Consider the following 20749-nt stretch of genomic DNA (forward strand, 5'->3'; position numbering starts at 1 on the left):
GATAGGGAAAATGGCATATGAGGAGGGACACAAAGCTTGAAGGTGTTTGGTCATTTGCCCACACGTTGACTGCCCATGGCCGTGCTAATCCCTATGGCCATTCCCACACATTTCCTGCCCTTGTCCGCCCAACACATCTCCTGATGGGAACTCTTTCAGCTTGCTTTAAGCAGGCCTTCCCATCAGGCTTTGCATTGGATGTGCCGACAAGTCTCATGAGAGTTAATGACTAAATTGGAGCAGTAAACACGCTACTTATGTAATACAACTGTCTAAAACATTATGCATCACTGAAGTCCTATTAAAACAGACATTTGCAAAGTTTTTGCTTGTGTATAAGAAGGCCTACAGAAAAACCCAAACTGTTGGTATTGCTTATGCTTGTTTAGATTATCGGCCACGGGCCACCTCATTGGCACAGTATAGTAACATAGTTATTCAGGTTTACTCATGGATCTTTGACTTAAAATTAACTGTGTAGATCTACTGCAGACTGTGATTTGATTTTCTATATTTTGTTGCCGACTGCACTTCACACCGTAATGTTTATATCTGTTTTTTTTTCTTTCAAATTATGATACTTTTCCGCCTTTTATTTCATTGAACCTGCTCCATGGTCAGAAGTCGAAACCTGCGTGGAAGCGCAGGTTCAATTTGACAGCTTCTTTGAGTGGCCAAAGTAAAGCGCCTGCGCTCTTTGCTTGTCCTCCTTGAGAGTGACGTCAGTGTTGGAGTGCGCTTGCGTACGGAGAGTTTTCGAGGCATGATGGCGGCTACCGGTGCCCGCTGGTTGCGCTCTGTGAGCCGCCAGGCTGCTGCTTTGGGACTCAGAACACACTCTGGGTCCGAACTGTTGAAGATAAGCGGCGTGCGCGCTGGTGAGTGATAGACGGAAAAATAGAAATTCTCGGACTCTTGAGAAGCTTCTGGCATTGGAAGGGTCACCTTCAGCGATGGCAGAAGGGGAGTTAGTACGTGCTATGCAGTCTCCAATACTTTGAAGTTAGGTTCATTCGAGTTGAAGCACAAATACCCCCGCTCGAAATGTGTGCATTTTAACGTCCTCCTTCCGGTTCAACTTTACAAGTTCACTTGGGTAGCTATGCTTGTGAAAACGAATGCATGGGTCTGCACTCTCATTATGATGCTTAACATTGCGTTTTGATAGATTCGAATTTAAATAAAACGGCCAACCAATTAATATCGCAGCCTGACATGTATGTCTTTTTAATGTAACATTCGAAATCGCCTTTTCTGAAATTCCAGAGACAACTGAGATTGAACCCCATTGCAAACCGATAGCAACGCTCATTTGCCCTCACGCCCAACCCCCCCCCCCCCCCGCTCCTTCACGTCAGCTTTGCATCCTGGGGTAGCCAACTGAGCAGGTCGCATGAAAGATGCTCTGTTGCAATAACTTTCTATTTTAACGTGTGCAAGATTTGACAATATGACTTCATGACACCTTAATTTTTTTGTTTTTGAGATATAACTTTTGGGTTGGGAAATTAGCAGAGCTACGTTCATCACAAGAGTTCCATGCCCTGTTAAAGACTGAAGAGAAGCCGACCTCAGTAATGCTACTATCAGTAGAAGAAGGGTGTAGTGGCTTGCAAAGATCACAGGAGCCTGCGTGATAGAAAGGGGTATTTGAGGCCAGGAGTGAGGATGGGGCAGTACTCAAAGTTAAGTTCTGGTGCCCAGAAACCAATTGCAAACGGTTACCGAATTTTTGCACATTTTAAGCCATTATTTAAAAACAAATTCTCTTGCTGGGAAGCACCGGCCCCACCCCACAACCCATCTTAATTTGTTTCTGGCTCCCTCGCTATGCCCCGTCCAACTGACATATTTGGAGTCATATTTATGACCCTCCAATTAAAATATTCACCGGCCGCCACTGCGGAGTACAACCAGAATCTGAAAACGGAACAATTTTCCTGCAACCGTTGTTAAAGAACCAAAGTAGCGGTAGCCTCCTTTGCCCCTGTACTTGGCGCCTTCATGTGATATTTCATCTGTTAAACAGACTGTCCTTGACTATCATTTGAAACTGAGATATGATGGAATCACTAAAGTTAAATCAACTGTTTTTGACCGGCTATTATTTAAAGCTAACCGGAAAGTGATATCTCTTCTGCTAAACACACCTCAAACTACTCATTACTTGAAGCTGTGCTGGGAGTGATGTGTCCTTGAAGTAAAAGAATGCAGTCTCTTGCTGACTGCAAGGGCATTTTTGCAACTGCTGAACATGATTTAACTTTTTAAGATGTATATTAACTTGATGCAAAACTTTTATTGCATTAAACTTACTCTGAACATGCTAATGACACTTTTTTTTTAACCAGATTGGTAAAATATAGGTATATCTAAAACAGTTTGGCCTGTTGACACTTATTTGGTGTGCCACCACCCCGCCCCATCATGTTCTATTTTTGCCCCCTCTATTTACCCCCTCCTAATACTGATTTCTAGTGCCTCCACTGCATAACCCTCGTAGGGCGTTAGACCCTGCGCATCAAGAAACCAGAACAAGAGAACTTATAACATCGGAATGCCAGAAGTAACCAAACTAGATTGCTCCGCCCTGGTGGCATGCTAAGTCAGAAGCAACAGCCCTCAGCATTATGCACCACCTCCACCCTAGCGGAGGGAGAGGAAGGATAGCTGCCAACTGACGTGTAAATTGACAGTTTGATCTGCAATAAAACACCAAACCACTGTGGCCGCAAAGGTGTCGGGGAAACCCACTGGCAGGGCAGGCTGAGAAGCAAGGCCATCACGTACATAAAGTGATGATCCTTTTAGATGCAGAGAAGCCCTGTGTGAGGACTCGTCACGCAAGATCTTGTTTACAGCGAGATCACGCGCGCCGAGCGCGCATGACAGGTTCATGCCAGAAGTGGTAAGGGGAAGATAGTTGTGCCTCGGCGCTCCTCTGCAATTTGGAAATCCAGCTCTCCTGTTGAGCTTGATATAGCTACAGACCCCTGAAAATTGGAGCGTAATACCAGGGCCAAGGACAGCCTCCTGGGAGCTCCAGGTACGTTAAAGGCACAGCACAAGTACCATGCAGTGAAGCCAACTGCTCTGGGCACTACCCAATCCTCACCCCTGGATTCAAATACCCCTTTGTTACTCTTTATGTACCAGGTGTCAAATAAACACCCCTTTCTTTCACGCAAGTGTCCTGTGATGTTTGAAAGCCACTACATAATTGGCGACGAGGACCAGAATTCACCCGCGCAGGAACCATGCAGGGTGCCACAGCCCCCCGTCGTCCTCCAATCCCCTGGCACGTTGGCAATTCCATAGCAGCAATGGGAACCACTGTTCTCCACGTATCTGCAAGTACTGGGAGGTACAGTTTATTCCCTGGCCAGAAAGGCAGCCATGCTACTTAATGCCATGGGAGGGGGTGGAAGGGCAACACATTTTTGCAGGATTGAAGGCCGTGCCCACCACGAACGAAGGCGATGACGTCTACAAAGACTCACTTCGATGAATAATCAAAAGGTTCTCCAAAAAAGAAAACGTGGTCCTCCACAGGCTCAAATTTTATATGAGGAAACCGGAGGGTAACAGACCTGTTGATGACTACATCACCAGGATAAGAGAATTGGCGGCTTTGTGTGGATTCGGGGACAATGTGGAACAAGTCATCTGCAACATGCTAGTGGTCCACACTAATTCCAGGATAAGTTCATAGAAGAGAAAGAACTGGACCTAGATAAAGCCATACAAATTGTGAGGGCTGAAGAAGAGACCTCAAGTAGGTGCAGAAAAGTGGGGCGTCGCCCACACCCGGAATGGCTGTGATGCAATGGGCAATGGAAGGGCCGCAGAGAGAGACAACCGCGAGACGCCGCCAGAGAGAAAGGACCAAAGTGGAGAGCAGCACCCAAGTGCTACATATGCGCTAGCACTAAGCACCTGGCGAACGATCGAGATTGTCCTGCAAGGAACAAAGAGTGCTCCAAATGCAGACGATTTGGCCACGCTGACGTAGCCTGCACGTGGCGGGAGAAGAATGTCACCCACATTGACGGAGACAGAGGAACGAGCAATGAAGAAGATTCGTATGACAAGCCAATGGTAATCATGGTTAACACACCTTGAGCTGGGAGGGAGAAACCCCATTGCATCGTGAGAGTGGATGGAAAGGAAACGCGAGTCATGGCTGATTCGGGGTCTGAACTGACCATCCTTCCCATTCAGACATACAAAGACATGATGGGATGTGATCAGGTCGAGATCAGAAGCACCAAACAAAGGTAGAAGCACCAAGCAAAGGCCCACAGTCTTCGGGGGAGCCACCGTTTACCTATTGGGCTACATCAAAGCCAAGCTCGAATTCAAGGATGGGTGCACCACAACAAAAAGTTTACTTTTTGTCCGAGGTTCCAGCTACACTGCGATGGGACGACCAGCATAGAGTGAGCATCCGGTTAGACCCCAGCACTACTGAGCAAGTGCTGCTGGTCTCCTCGGGAGGAGGGCCGATTCTCAAAAGTGCATTCCCCATGCTGTTCTCCGAAGCATGCGGGAAAATACAAAATTACGCATACAAAATATGCATAAAACCCAACACAGTACCGGTCAAGCACAAGGTTGGGCCCATTCCAGCGACCGCAAGAGCGGTACTTGAATCTCCGCTTCAGAAGATGGTCAATAAAGGGACGTTTGAGACGGTTGAGTCCTCCGAATGGCTCGGCCCAGTGGTCCTCATTAAGAAGTCCTCCAACGAGTTCAGTGTGCATGGATCTACGCAGCCTCAACCTGGAAGTGGTTACAGACAGTTTTCCCCCTGCCCAACATCAACAAAATCCTATTGATGATGGAGGCAACAATATTTTCAAAACCTGATATGCGTGATGCCTACCATCAGATTGATCTACACAGGGCCTCGCGCCCACTGACAGCATTCATCACGCCATTCGGCACATTCCAATATACACAAATGCCTTTTGGTTTGTCATCCGCAGCCTCAGCTTTTCAAAGAATGATCTCGCTGCTGCAGGGCATCAACGTGTCGTATTTCCAAGACATCCTGGTATACGCCAAGAACACTGAAACCCATGACCAAGTGCTAGAAGTACTTGGCAAACTACAAAGCGCAGGAGTCCACCTGCATCACGAGAAGTGCATTTTTGGAGCGGGCAAAGTAGAATACCTGGGTTACCGCATCTCTAACGATGGAGTAAGCCCCAAGAAAAACCTCTGCAAGCGATAGTTGATGCCCCAGCCCTGACTTCTAAAGATGAACTTCGGTCGTTCCTGGGTCTTTTGCAGAGTATTACGCAAAGTTCGTTCCCAGGTTCTCTGAAACCACATTGCCTTTGAAAGAGTGCCTGAAGAAAGGCGCGGAGTACACGTGGGAATCGCCACAAGACTTTCGCCGAAATCCAGAAAAGAATCCTGCACACACCATGTCTGAAGCCGTTCAATCCCAAATGGGAAACCTACATTACGACAGACGCTAGCGCTTACGGATTGGGCGCCACCCTCACCCAAAAGAAGGGAGACACCGAAAATATTGTCACCTTTGCATCGAAAGCACTGTCCACCTCCAGAAAAAAACTACTCGACTGTCGAAAAAGAGATGCTGGTGTGCACCTGGGTGTGCAGTATTTCAGGACGTACGTTTTGGGGAACCAGATTCCGCCCAGTCACCGACCACATGTGCTGGTGCACATTTTGAACCCTGATGGCACCAAAACGCAAAACCACGACTAGCAAGAATCGCAGCCAAGCTATGAGATCACCCACATTGCAGGCTGGAGGAAACGCCCAACTGGACTGCATGTCCAGATTAATGGATCAAAGTGCCCCGGGCACCACATTCCTCAAAGACTAATGCATTGTGTCATCCATAGGAGATCTAAGGAACAAAGACTTTATGGAGATGAGCGAGGAAGAAATGAAAAGGGATGACGCCCTGGGCCGAGTAGTAGAATGGACCCAGAAAGGGTGGTCCAACGAGAGAGCAGTCACAGTAATGCGACGCAATCGCAGAAATGGATGGTCTAATAATGGGAGGCAACCAAGTGATCCCTCCAAGTGGCATCCGAAAGGTGATATTGTGCACAGCACATGCAAGTAATCTAGGTAGCGATATGGAACTATGCAGTGTGCACGATGTATATTGGTGGCCTGGCATGGACCAAGATGTCAGGGCAATGATCGAAAGATGCCACAAGTGCACAAACGGCAACAAAAGATTAAAAGTGAGGCAAGCACCCATGGTACCCACAGAAATCCCACAGGGCGTCTGGCACAAAATAGGACTGGATTTCATTGGCCAGTTGGACAGCATGTTGAGCAACAACAGGTGCGGGGTGGTCATAGTGGACAATCTCTCCAAGTGGGTCGAAGTTGAATTTGTGCCGGACTTCCCCACGAGCACAGTCATAGAAGTACTCGGCTCGGTCTTTCAAAGACTAGGGCTTACCAAAGAGATCGTAACGGACAATGGCATGCAACTAGTTTCCAAGGAGATGGAAACGTTTTCTGAAGCACAGGCTTGCTCTCAACTGGCGGATATTGTATCACCCACAAGCCAACGGGCTAGTAGAAAGAGCAAACCGTTACATCAAAGGAGCATTACAACTGGCATGCACATCAGGCATGAATCAATGCCAAATAGTCAAGCCGTAGCAGCACATAGCTTGACGCCGTATGCCATCCCAGGAGTATCTCCATTTCAACTGTTGAGATGGAGAAGGGGTGCATCCAAGCTGGTAACACCGTGGCTACACAAAGTCAGAGAGGACAAGGGCATTGACATGAGAGACTGTCTTCAGATTGCAAAAGAACAGAGATCATGAAATCTCAGAGCGACAAACGCAGAGCAGCATATCGGACATAAGTCAATGAAGGAGACTTGGTGAAAATACACCTCCCACAAAAAAAGACACCGCAACATTCTCAAAATATAGCAAGGCCATAGAAGTCCCACGGAAAGGAACCAACTCTGTCCACACCAGTGATGGTAGAAAGTGGAACCTGGAAAGGGTGGCCGTGTACAAGAAAAGGGTGTCCATCACCTGCCCCTCCTTGGGAGTAGGAGACGACCTTGAGCCATGGACGTTTGGGGAAAAAGAAACTCAAAATGAACCTGTACACATGAGCTCTACACCGTGGTCGCAGGAACCATACCGGGAAGCAACCCTAGCGGAACAAGCCCCCTGTGACACTTCTCGCATAACCACCCAATCCCCCCCAAAGCAACCACTGACTGGAACCGGCCCAACAGGAAACGGGGAAGCCAACCAGATTTACAGACTTTGACATGAACTAGGAACCAGCTTTTCCCACGAAAGGCGGTGTGTGGGGACTCGTCACGCAAGATCTCATTTACAGCGACATCTGGCAAGAGTTTTCGCGCTGAGTGCAAAATGACACAGATTCTCACCAGAAGTGGTGAGAAGCTGAGGAAGATAGTTGTGCCTCAGCGCTCCTCTGCAATGAAGGAATCCAGCCCTCCTGTGGATCCTGATAAAGCTACAGACCCGAGAACTGGGGCATAATACCAGGGCTGAGGACAGCCACCTGGGAGCTCCAGTTAGCATGGTACATTAAAGGCCCAGCACGCTTACCATGCAGTGAAGCCCCTATTTAGTTCTATATGCCCTTTGGGTCTTCCCAGATTGCAGGGCTCCCCCTTGGGTTAACTATCCTTCCAGTGCTCCAGCTTCCACATAGCATGAACAGGAAGCAGAAAGCAAAGGGCGCTTCCTGGCTCGTGCGCGCAAGAACTGGAGCACTGGGCTGATTTCCTTGGCTCCTCCCCGCCCATTATTGAGAAGCCGCCACTGGTACACCCTCAATCTATGCGCAGGGTCAGTCTAGCTGGAGATTAAATACTTTTGACTTAAGTCATGTACATGAACTGCACTGTTAATGCAGCGGTTTTTAACACATTAAGGGATCCACAGACACTGCAGTAGAAGGCTAGCAGGGTAGCTTAGCAGGTTGAGTTTTCTGTTGCTAAGATGTTATCGATTTTAAAACTGGCTGTAAATCTTTTTGCAATTCCTTTTTAAAAAAATGGCGCTATAAAATGTTATCCACCAGTAGATGGATTGGGGTGGTAGTTTGCTTATATTCAGGGTGAGGGAATTTCTGCCACCATAGTGAAGATCAAAAGCTGGCACTCATGAACCCACAGTTTAATTTTCTAATTGCTGTAAGCACAATAGAAGCATTTATTTGTGATTAAGCAGTTTGACGAGCATATAACGGCTTTAGAAATATATCCTGTGATAAAACACAAAGCAAGGGGCACACAAATCACAGGTTATTTGTGTGGTAGTCCGACAAAAAAAAATAAACTAATTTGAAAGAAAACTAGTGAATATAGGTTTAAGAGCATGTTTCAGTTTGGAAAAGTCTATTTTTTTTTTCTAGACAGTGTTAGATGCACATTTGGGAAACAATATTGTGCCCAGCAGGGTCAGACTGTGCATTAATATTGTCTCGGGCACCAATAAAAAATATGGCCCACAGTTGCAAATGGCAATTCATTCCTTTTGTGAGACTTTGAATAGTACCGAAGGGGTAGTTTTTTTTGTTGATAAAATGTGATGCAAATTGAGCATTTTGAAGAATATTCATTCAGCAACAATGGTCAAAACTATTAGCCGCATAGTGAAGTAACTCATCAAACTGGCCTACAAAGTGGCCCACGTTGGCCAAAAAAAAAAACTGCTCAGCATGTAGGTAGCCTGCTTTTAACAGTGATGCCCACACCCCAGTGATATTCATGGCCCATTGATTCTCGTGGTGTTCAGTTCAGGCAAGAAGAAAAATTCAGGCGAAGCAAATAACGCCTTCAAACGCGCGAATGACGGCTGAGCGAAGGAGCACCTTTTAAAGTGCCTGGAAAAAGTAATTTGCTGGAGGGCGGTTGAAGGCCACCAATTGGGAGGGTAAAGCAGCCAATGAGTTGGGTCAATTGCCCCTCTATGCCCGCCTCTAGGGACGCCTATGGGGTTATTGTGTTGCCCTGAGCTATCAAGGTGGTGCACTTTTTCGTCTGCACTTTGTCTGTTTTTGGTGCTCGCTTTCTGGTATACATCAACTCTAAGCATGTTAAAAACCATTCCTCCTACTATGGCAGTGGTGGTGTTGAACATGTAGAGGACTTCAGTGGCACTGCTGTACTTTGAAGATGTGTTGGTCCTTGTCCTTCTGTGACAAGTCCTATTTTGACTTGTTGTCAAATACAAATGATTTTTCTCACTGTTTGTCCATGTAAGGCGCCTCTGTTGGGCAGTTTGGATTGCTGGATTATGTCTTGCTGCACTGCATTCTTTTATTTCTCTGTAGAGAATGCCCGACCACTTCCAGCATAGAGATGTAATTCGTGCATTTGTGCTTGGGCAATGTCTTCGGGCCACATTATTTCATTCTGACTTATTATTGTGGCATAAAATGGGCAGAGTGACCAGATACATAAAAAATAGGACAGGCCATAGACATAGAAGTAAGGCTACAGTAAAATACAAACAGGACTCAGATAAAACTGCAGTCGCACTTCTATGTCACTGGCCTGTTGCGACTGTGGTGTTTCTGGGGTCTTACCAATGATTGGCAAAGGACTAAGTGCAGATCCTGGTGTATTATAGGATTGTTAAATCTGAGTCAAAACTGTGAAAATGCTGATTGATTCAGGCGCTCATTTGATACCATGATTGACAACCTGTGGAAGCTGTGCTGTGGCATCCCTCCCAAGATCATATGAAGGTGAAGCTCAGCTCGGGCAGCATGTCCAAGATCACGTAACAGTGAATATCTGATCATTGCAACCATCTCAAACTGATCAGACGTCACTGTAAGCGCTGATCTCACTCCTTGACCTTGCATGGAAAGCTGGGCTGAAAGCCTCTAATACCGCTGTGCTCCCAGAAGAGTCCTTGCTGCTTACCCTGCACAGCCTTGTATACTGACGCTGGAGCACTGGATGACAGAAGGCAAATGACAGATAAACCCAGAGGACTACTGTTCCCACCTTGAAACTACAACCTCAAAGAACTATGGGATTGTAAGGAGCCGCAGGATGTCTGATCTATGATGTTCGGTCACAATTTATATTGTCTTTGTAATAGACATCGGGTGTCGGATACCGAAGAGTGGCATCTTGCTGCAGCATCAGATCATCTTTGTCTTAAACCTATTTACTTTTAAAAATCCCTGCCTGTGGGGGATTGTTGCTTTTCTTCAGTGGAATCGGTAATTGCTTAACTGCAGAGAGCTTTTGACAGCAGGGACCTTTGACTTTCTTTTGACTGATCTCGGCTGCTTTCCTACAACTGTGAGCCGGTGCGTATTGCCATTACACTACTGCTCTGTGTTCCATGTGAGAGGCAAAAACCGGGACTACAGCCGCCCGCCCATCCAATCCCGGTACTGGGTTAATTACATTTAAAAAGTCTTGCTACTCTGGGACGGAGGGAGATTTCCTCGGACTGTCCAGGGAAAACCGGGACGTCTGGTCACCCTAATAATGGGGGTGCTAAAGTTTCCAGGTTGACATTCACCCACTTAACAGCACGTCTAGCTTGGCCATGTACCACCACGTCAACTGCCTTAGCAGACACTTCAACCGATTGAAAAATTACATTCCTTGATTGAAGCATAATGGGTCTATGATCGTTTTCCATACGCTCAAGCACCTCAAATCCTTCCACTTGATGCCAGTCCGAGCCAGACACCAGAGCATAATCTATCTTTGAAGAGACGTTCTGCCCATAGTAAGTTCTGCGGCTGGCCATTAGTAAACCGACCATTACAACACCTTAGACCTTTGTTCTGCAGCCTTCTTAATCCCAAGGGCCTCAGGGTGAACTCTCCCTGGAGCGTTAACCAATACATCAGCGATAGTCAAGACCTCATCCTGGTCACCCCAAAGGTCTTCCAGCACTCTAGGTAATTCTAGTTGACTTTTGAAGTCTCCCAGGGCAATAACAGTTTTTCCCCTTTTTGGTCATCTCCCTTTGGTCGACATCGCAAAGAGCTGTCACAGCATTATTGATTGACTTATCGTTGAGCCTGTTATAGACATTGAACAGCAAAACCTCTCCCATATTTGGGATAGTTCTCTCTACTGAAAGCAAGTCCATTGACCAGGTGTTTATCTGCTGTACTTCCCAGTTGAGTGCTGTCTTCATCCCCGCAACCAGTCTGCCAGATGGTCTCCCTCTTGGTAGCTGTTTTGGCTTAGTTTCAATGACCTCATATCCCTGGATCACCACATCGTCCATGGCCCAAGTCTCTTGGAAGATGACAACATATGGCTGCAATGAACCAACTCACTCGCTGTCGTTAAGATCTTTAGTAATCCCTGCTATGTCCCAAAGCCGTAGTTTTAATGGGTGCCGCTTTGTGACACAATGACCTATGTTAATCAACACTTTCTACATTGAAATCCCTTTACAAGGCACAACCCAGGTATCTCCAAACAATGGGCCCTGATGGTGCCTTAGTCCCCTTGCTCCCCAGGATGCATCTCTTCTAAAACCACTGGCCCTGGTCTATCATAATGGGTTCCAGGAACTGGGTTCTGGGAATTGTAGCTTTCATTAATATATTGCACCCCACTGGTGGATGGGTTCTAATTTCAATGCCAAGTAATCCCATTCCTCCCTTAGGAAAACCTAAATGCAGTGTTTGCCTGTTCTGGATAATCTGATTATTTTGCAATATGTGATGTCATCACGTATCACTGTGGTTCACCCCCTAGTGGAGCACTCCCCGTTGAATAATATTTATTAACAAGCGCTTCTTGGGTCTCAATACTCCCCTCTACTTACTTCGGAACATTAACCAGGACCACAAAATGCATATTTTGGGCAGAGTTGGCGATATTCTTATAAGCAGTGCCTGGAGGTGCCCACTTCATATTTTTTTCCATAGGAGCCATAGTGTGTTTTGGAGCCAGAGAGATCGCCTGAGATTTTCTTGGCCCAGACACAGGGAGGGGGTGGGGGTTAGGGCCCCAAGATTACCACTGGTTCGGAGAACTCCCCCCAATCCCCCCCCACCCGTTGTCCACTTGATTTTGTATGACCTCCTAATAGTGGTTTCACACAGCTGCCCTCTAACATGTCCGTGTGCAGGACCATGTAATCTGTCATGGGTGGGAAAGGGAGATATTCTTAGGTTGAGCATCCATCACATTAATGGGGATGCAACACAATCTCTGAACCTCAAGGGCCCGATCCTTGATTCTGTGGCCCAGTGCAATAAATGCACCCCTGGTCAAGGAGGTAGTACAGTCTACCCAATTCAGTCCCTGTTCTGGCCATCACCTCTTTCATTGTTACCACTGCCTGCTTGTGTTTCAACAGTCTTTTATCCCATCAGGGGCGAATCCTATATTCCCCCTCTGTTTACTCTGCGCCCCTTTAGTCCCCGTTGTCCCCGTCTTGTTAGTTGGTTTATGTAAAAATTCCCTCACAGCGCGAAACTCCCATGGTAGCCCTGGAAGGGAATTTAGACCTTTTTGGTCCTAATCTCTACATAGTTTTTATGGGATTGGGGGGGGGGGGTCCACTTACTTTATGAACGGGCAGCCATGCCTCCTTCCGTCTATCGAGGCCCCCTACCCACTTCACACCCATTCTCTACTTTGCTAACATAGCCATTTAGTGTGATCTTATCCTCGACGGCCAAAGGAGAAAACATGTTAGTTATGGTTAGACGGCACAGCTCCACCTCCTCCTCGTAACACTAACCCCTTCTCCTAAATGGCTCTCTGGAATTTTCTCCTGCGTGGGTTGTTCTTCCAGAGGGCAAACTATTGTTACTTCACCATTTGCTTCTAGCATCCCATGTTGTAATGATGTGGATAGTAGCCTGATTACACAGAGTGTGACTCTCCTTTCGGAGTCTGGCTTCCCTGTCGTGAATCTATGTTTTGCCCTCCTGCTGCCCAGCTTTTTTTCTACAATAAACTCATCAAGAGTTTCTCCCTGCTCCCATTCTTGCTCCTTGTCAATTACTTAATGGAATGGGAGAGTCGGCACCAATCTCTAAGATGTCATTCTCCCGCTCACCAATCACGCAATTTTGATTTAACCTTCATATGAGCGGGTCCGCCCTCAATGTCATACAAGTCCTCCATTTCCGTGATTAAAACTCACATCCTGTATTGGCTTAAAAATCTTACAATTCTACCCCCCTCCTTGAGATATTTCAGGGGTGGCCTTTATTTTTGACATAATAAAACAATCAGCCCATAATGCTTTACAAAGTGCTCAGGTTGCTTAAAATGACTTGAGCCACCAGAGGTCCGTGCGATGTGATTAACACAACAACTTGTTGCACAATTAAAAACAGTTTTAGCTGCAGTAAGGAACACTGCAGAGCGAGGCACACCCAACAACTAAAGGGGCCGCCTTAGTCAGTCTCCCCCGCCTTGCTCCCTGAGCCCACTGAGGTGCCGATCTGTGCTCAGCATTGAGCCTGTATCTCGGGCCTCGGTGGTCAAATCGTGATTACTATTAGGTAGGAAGTCAGCAGGTTGCCTGCACGTTCACATGTCAAATCAGCTGTGCATGACCTACCAGAGCCTTGTACGCCGAAGCACCTTTTCCTCGTTATCTAAACACTCTGTTCTTCCTTCGAGGGACCCAAGGATGTCCTGCAGCTTTTACGATGAAAATAACATACCAGAAGACAGCAGGGTGAGAATGCAAGCTTCCACACGGAGAGTCAGTAAACAAGTTACTTGAACAGCCACGGCAGCTAACAGCCTCCCTTACGCCAGCCGGGCTTTCGCTGCTCCAGGGCTCTGTCCCAGCTTTTATGATGGTGGGTGGGACTCCAGCATGTAAGCAGGCAATCAAGGGAGGCTCACAGGTCAGCCACGGCAGTGAACAGCCGCACTTATGCCAGTCAGGCTTTCCACTCATGTCTCCCTCACAATTGCCAGCACATGGGAGACTGAATCTCATGCTGCAGCAGCATCCATTATAAACAAGGGAATGGATACCAGCACTACATCAAACAAATGCACGTTTTTTCCCAAACGACCCCCCCCAATGGAATCACTCTTAATATCTAATATCTAACATTAACTGTTTGACACAGGAGGTTGCCCAATTGGGTGAAGGGGAAACTCCCCAACCTGAGACGGGGGAACGAACCAGAAACTCCTTCTCAGCGAGCAACGCACACAGGCTGAAGTGGGATCCAGGATGGTGGCTTTCACATTTAGACTTCCCCTGTGAAATCTGGGCTACAAAGCTTTCATTCCATGGAGCATGGCCACAGTGGACATGTGACCCATCTGCCTGAGAGGCTGGAAGCTAGTCAGTCCAAGCACCTTTAAAGGGCCTGCTCCCCTGTCCAGAGTGGAGGGGAGTTTTTTTGATACAGAGAAGGTGAGTTGTGGTGTTAAAGAGGAAGACGATTGCTGGAGCTGAGAGGAAGGTTGCTTGTCTGGCTGTGAAAGACCAGCCTGTAACACCCAGTTGGGAGGGGAAGACTACTGGGTTGGCTGTGATCTGGAGTGGAAGAGCGGATTGCAAGACCCAAGGAGGAGGGGGAAGATTCCTAGTATTATTTGGAGTGGTGCATTTTAACTCCTGAGAAGAGGCTGATTGTAAAACCTGAAGACTAGAGTAAACGGAGCTGGAGAACAGAAATGAAGAAAATTAAGCAGATTTGAGTAGATAGTAAAAGGCAGGTGAATGGAAACCTGACCACAGACTGAGTCGGGAAAAGGGCAGGGGAGACAACGTTGGAATCCTTTGAGGGCTAGACGAGGAAGTTGAAGGCTCTGACCATTTGGAAGGCAGAGTAGGAAGTCTGAGAAAGTGACGACGGAGGTTTAGACCAACGGCAAGGCAGAGCAGGAAAGGACACAGCTTGACTGTTCAGCAGTTGACAATTACGCAATTCTGTTTTTGCACTTGTAAATGTGATGTTTTGCTTGGAGAGTTCTTGCACCACCTCAGTTTTTTCAAATAACTGCACATGATCTGAAGCGTCAGTCATGCTAAAATGCTGTGGCAGAATAGTTGTCACAATGGTTGTTTAATTTTTGTGCCAACCCCATCCTTTTAGCTGCAAGACCAGCGTACCACTTTCTTAGTTTACCAATACAGATCAAACCTGCCAACTTGACTTTAAAGCTCCATGCATCTTTTATTCACTCCTCTCACACCCACCAAAGTAGTGAAGCAATAATGAAACCACCTAATATCCTCTAACCGCCCAAAAAATTATATATATCCACTACCAAAAAAAACTTGTGACGTTATGGTTAAGTTGCACCACTACAAAAACTATGAAATTCAATGGAAAAACGTTGATACAGGGACGTTATGGTTACAGATACAACCTAAAACCCCAGAAATTCGCAAGTTATGATATGCTACGCAACCATGACTCGCGCTACCACTGTGCACTGCAAGGACTAACACCCATGTGATGGCATCACAAGTCTGGCACCTTTTTTTTTTTAGTTTAGTGAGATATGTACACTTGGTGATTTTCTTGACTAGCAGTGAGGAATTGCAAAGTGAGAAGGTACTACATTTCTACACCTTACCGTTCTCATATGTTCTTGCACTGCTTTCTTTAGGGTTCAGTGACATCATATGAGATATATACACATACGAAGAAGGAAGGCTCAAATACAGCACTTATTACTGTGCATTAAAATAACCGGGTCATGAACACTTTGTGGTAGTACTGCTACGTTTTTGCTTACTTTACTTTCTTTGTATATGTCGCTATTGGTATGTATTGTGCTGTCTTTCAGTTTTGTGTGCAGTAGTGTATTTATATAGTAACTGAGGGATTGGTAGCTACTTATCATATGTTTAACAGTCCACAAACGTCTAACGGCTAAGCATGCATTATTTCACTACGAAACATGGGAAAAATGTGGATATTGCACCTGTATTATGTATGCTGCACACACTGCTTATGTTTGTACATGAGTTCGGTCTTGTAATGGAAAGAAATGGGTACTACAATACTGTTTATAGCAATGCCTTGTGTAATTACCTATTTCTGTAATGGTAGTTCTCCCCATGATCTCTGATAGTTTTATGGCAACATAACAAAGACAATCCCTTCTGGAGGCTTTTCATGACATCTACATATACATGTGGTGTCATCAATGACATTTGTGACGTCATATTTGATGTCATGGGTGTTAGTCCTTGCAGTGCACAGTGGTAGCGCGAGTTATGGTTGCGTAGCGTACCATAACTTGCGAATTTCTGGGGTTTTTAGGTTTTACCTGTAACCATAACGTCCCAAGTTTTTCCATTGAATTTCATAGCTTTTGTAGTGGTGCAATTTAACCATAACGTCCCTTTTTAACAAGGTTTTTTGTTAGTGATTTCATAGGTTTTTAGTAGGGCACTTTAAGCATAACGTTGTTTAAGGATAGTTTTTTCAGTAAAAGGGAACTTTTTTACGAACATATCTAGACTTCACCTGTTTGGCGTATGTGCAATTACACAGCAAGTATCCATAGCACTCCATTAGTGGCCGCATTTCCGCATCTTCAAATGCACTTTTAAGTAGTTGTGGAAGCGCACATGTTTACGTTCCACACCTAGACCCATGCATAGGTCATGCACAGTATGCTGATAATGCTGCCCCTGTCGCCAGCCCTATGTATTCATGCAGTAAGCTACCGCATTTAAAGTATTGCTGTCCACTTAGTGGGTGGCTCTGCAAACTTAGCAATGCGTGGTTTAAATACTCCTAACTGTCTAACGGCCACTGGTAAACAAAGAATAGCAACCTGCACTGTGATGTGGGTATGTTAAATGTGGCATTACTTTGATTTATCTGCTGCTTCCTGTTCCATGACCTGTTAAACAGATACTTTGTGAGTGCACTCAGCAGTGTGATGGTAAGTATGAACGGGTCGCATGCCGGTTATACAGTGAAGAAAACATGTAACTGCAAGTGGTATAGTAAGGCTGCAAATTTGCAAAGCTGGTGCATCTTCATCACACAAATACCAGTGCATGTTAAGGCAAGTAAGGAAACTGCAGAAAATGCAGAGCGCAAACAATCTTACTGGTGGTTAGAAAAGCGCTGTATGTGCATGGGTTGCACAGAATAAATGGCTTTGTGGTATATGTAAATTGGCTGTGGTTGGCGTAGATCTAAACATTCTTGTATTCCACAGTGTATGTATATCCATGAATGGTACCAGCCACAGTAGTGGTGTAGCATAAAATGTTTGTACTGCATGTCACGACAACTCAAATTAAAGGACAAAGGAGCTGTGGGCTGGCTACTGCCTTTTCGAAGAATGGCATTGGGTACTTTCATGTACAGAATTTGCCACATCTGCTGCGGGCAGCAAGAGGGGCACTGCTGTAGGGCAGCAGAGCTGTAAAACAACTTTCCCGAAGCATATGCTGCGCTACAGACCCTTGACCGGCAAAGGGCATTGTATTGTTCATGTAGTGCAATGCGCTAGCGTACACAGGGAAGGTACTTGAAAGTGCATTGCAACGGTTGTTACAGGAGCTTTACAATGAGTGCCGCGTATATAGATGAGGGCCACCCAATAATTCTGTCTGCTGGTACGTCCCCTATAGTATGAAGGCAGGTGTTGCCCCTTCTGTACCAGACCTTTCCTGGCTTGCCTTCTGTGGTATGTGTGAGAACACGATAATAAATAAAAATGCACTGGGGAATGAAAAAAGGTTAAAAAAAGAAAGCACTTTTCACAGATGAACAATGGAATTTCCAATGCACGCATGGAGGGCGGGAGGCGTGGCATTGTGGAGAACACTGTAGTTCGGTCAGTTAGAAAGGAGCGCGCTGTTTCTTTATGTGTTGTAGGGCGTTTTGAAGAGAGTCACACCGAAGTACTTACTACAAGAAAATATCACTACTTGCAATAAAGGCACCAAGCCAATTTAGATGGGGTGTGCAGAAATCGAGATAGCTGTCACAGTAAGAGTAAGATGAAGGTTATAGTTGGGGGGAAAAGTATTTGCGCTGTGAAACGTCATAATGCCATGGGCGAAGTATGCCATTGGCACATGACAAAGAAATGCACAAATGCACTTCTTTGCAATGTACCGCGCTGTCTCCGTTGACGGACCAAATAGAAAATGACACTGCCACATCGGTAGCTGCATACTGTGATAGAAAGTTATGCAAGAGATCGGAAAGAAATGCATGAACTGGGCAAGCGCCTCCTTCATCGCACGGCACTGAAGCTTGTGTAACATGCTGTGCAATGTTTCCTGCACAATGAACAATATCATCATGATTGCCTATCCCCCACACAAACCAAAATCGAGCACTTCATTGTACCTACTTCATAGCACTACACCTGCACATCATAGATTAGTAAATGAGTAGCGAGTGCACAGTGTTTTCCATTCACTTGCACTGAATGTACGTGGGCATACCCTAAAATCCGCACGCTGTGCCTCGTAAAACACAAAGCCATAACAGCACCATCGCATTTCTGTGAACAAATGCACAGTGTAGCACCGTCTGTCTGTACACACCACACCCACAAACTTTATTGCCCTATCCCGTAACCTCTGCGACCCATTTCCATGGGCATCCTCTGCAAAAGGGGCATATCTACCACATGCCACCCTGCAACTATCTTGATATTTGCAGACTTTTACTGCTGGGCGCGCGCGGGAGTGGGGGAGTAACTTTCTACCAGGGTAGGGCAAGTTGTTGGTTGTGGTGGCTCTTAAAAGAACCTTATTTTTATTTGTTTTTTTAAAGGTGCTTCCCTAGAAACTCTTGGGGTTTTCATATGTGAATGTGTTTTCAACTTCAGCTCATATTCTTACAGTAGGGTCTTCAGTGCGGTCTGTAGATTGTGAATGAACATTTCATTGCCACTTGGCGACAAAGACCTGCCATTTCCAAGGTTTATCTATCGCAAACCAATGTTCATTCTCACAGGAGAACATCCCAGCAGCACTCAAGGAGTCCCACATGCTTCTGTTGATGAGACCCCTTCTGACCTCTGGCTGGCGACATGAAGCATTGGAATGATGCCACAGGATTCTCTGCAGTATACATGAGAAAAGCACCTTGGCAGTAGAAAAAATATGCTGCACTGCTTTCATCAAAATCTTCAGTTGACTGAATACACAGGAACAAGGCATGTAACCCAAAAAAAAGCCTCCAAGTGCACGATCACAACATGTACAGTTGCTGAAGAGGCCATGCGTCGACATTCTAGAAGCAGTCCGCCGAAACAGCACAATTCCATACCACTCCACAAGACGTCCACTCCCTCCAAACCGAAATTGCTAGCCAAGTCTTTTTGGAGGGCATACACGCACAGATCCTCCACAAAGTAATCACCCACGATGAAAACTGTGTCTTGCCATGTTTGCCAGCTGCAGTACAGAGTTATGGAAAAGTGACTGCCTCCCTTTCCTGTGACGCACACCCAGAGCGCCTGATTGGCAAACGCCCATAGTCCCATTTCCATTGGCCAACATGGTGAGAAGGGCAAAATGTGGCACGTACCTTTCCCAAATCACCGCGAGGGACAGCAGGACCCCTCCTTCTCCCTACTGGTGCTCTTTTCTGTAACATACTCCCTGACCACCTGATTGGCCAACGGCCAAAGTCCCATTTCCATTGGCCAACATGGTGAGAAGGGCAAAATGTGGCACGTGCCTTTATCCAAGTACCGCCAGGGCCGTGCCCCAGTGAAGCAGGAGTCCTTCCTTTTGGCGCACACCCTGAGCAGCACATGATAGGACAATCGCTACAGTCCCATTTTCATAGGCCAGCATGGTGAGGAGCGTTGAATGTGGCACGTGCAGGTCCCCAAGTACGTCGAGGGCCGGTCCCTAGTGCAGCAGGAGTCCCTCTTCCTCTTGCCGCACATCCTGAGAAACTCATTGGATAATCCCCACAGTTCCTTTTTCGTTGCCGCCACCAGCAAAATCCCTGCACGTGACTTTTGTGCTGCGTGCAGGCGTGCAGGAATAACTTGCAACCGGGGCAGGGGGAGTTCGTAGAAAGGGGCGACTCTTAGTCTGTCTTTTTTTAATTCTTTTATTTTTGTTTTTTGGTGTAGACCCTTCTACAAAAACACCTTTTCGGTTTGTTTTTAGTAGCATTTTGTGTTTTCTTCTGTGCACATTATTTCAGTAAACTCTTCATCGCATCCTGTAGACAAGCAAACAAAACTGCATTGCCAATGAATGACAACAAAATGGTAAGGTCATTGTTGCCGAAGAACATTCCACGAGTGGACAAAAGTGTACATGCTTCTGTTGATGAGACACCTTCCTTTGTCTGGCTAAGTACAACATCCATGAGCAGTAGGCCATACGCTTTCGGTATTATGGATGAGAAAAGCACCTTGGCAGTGGGAAAAAGCGTCCTCACGACATCCAGCAACCTCCTCAGTCAACGGAACGAATGTAAGCAAGGCAGGTAACCCATATGTATGCCGCCGTATGAATTACGATAACCTCTACTAAGGAAAACGTGGTGAGGTCTATGCAAAGTGCATGCATATTGAAGAAATGGCACTCATACACAGCGGTCCATAATGCGTTCACTCCCTCCAAACCAAAATTGCTGTCAGTTTCTTTGCAGCGCATAGTTGTGCAGATCTATTACAAAGGCATCACGTACAGTCAGCACAATACGTTTTGCCATGTCAGCCACCCTCAGTACGCAGAGTATAATGAGCAACCGTTTCACCTCCCCTTCCTGTTAACCACACCCACACTATCTGATTGGCTAATTGTAAAAC

At 46.2% G+C, this 20749-nt stretch overlaps 1 protein-coding gene across 1 annotated transcript in view; it reads left to right on the forward strand.

The window, feature by feature from the left end:
• The first annotated feature begins 686 nt into the window (after positions 1 to 686).
• NDUFB8 (NADH:ubiquinone oxidoreductase subunit B8) overlaps positions 687 to 20749 on the forward strand; it is a 246316-nt gene continuing 226253 nt past the window's right edge. Inside the window, exon 1 of the mRNA XM_069610489.1 lies at positions 687 to 878. Coding sequence (XP_069466590.1) covers positions 764 to 878 — 115 coding nt within the window. The 5' untranslated portion in view covers positions 687 to 763. The remainder of the gene's footprint in view (positions 879 to 20749) is intronic.

Source organism: Ambystoma mexicanum, chromosome 8, assembly GCF_040938575.1.
Source record: "Ambystoma mexicanum isolate Mex_15411 chromosome 8, UKY_AmexF1_1, whole genome shotgun sequence".
NCBI classification, from domain to species: Eukaryota; Metazoa; Chordata; class Amphibia; order Caudata; family Ambystomatidae; genus Ambystoma; species Ambystoma mexicanum.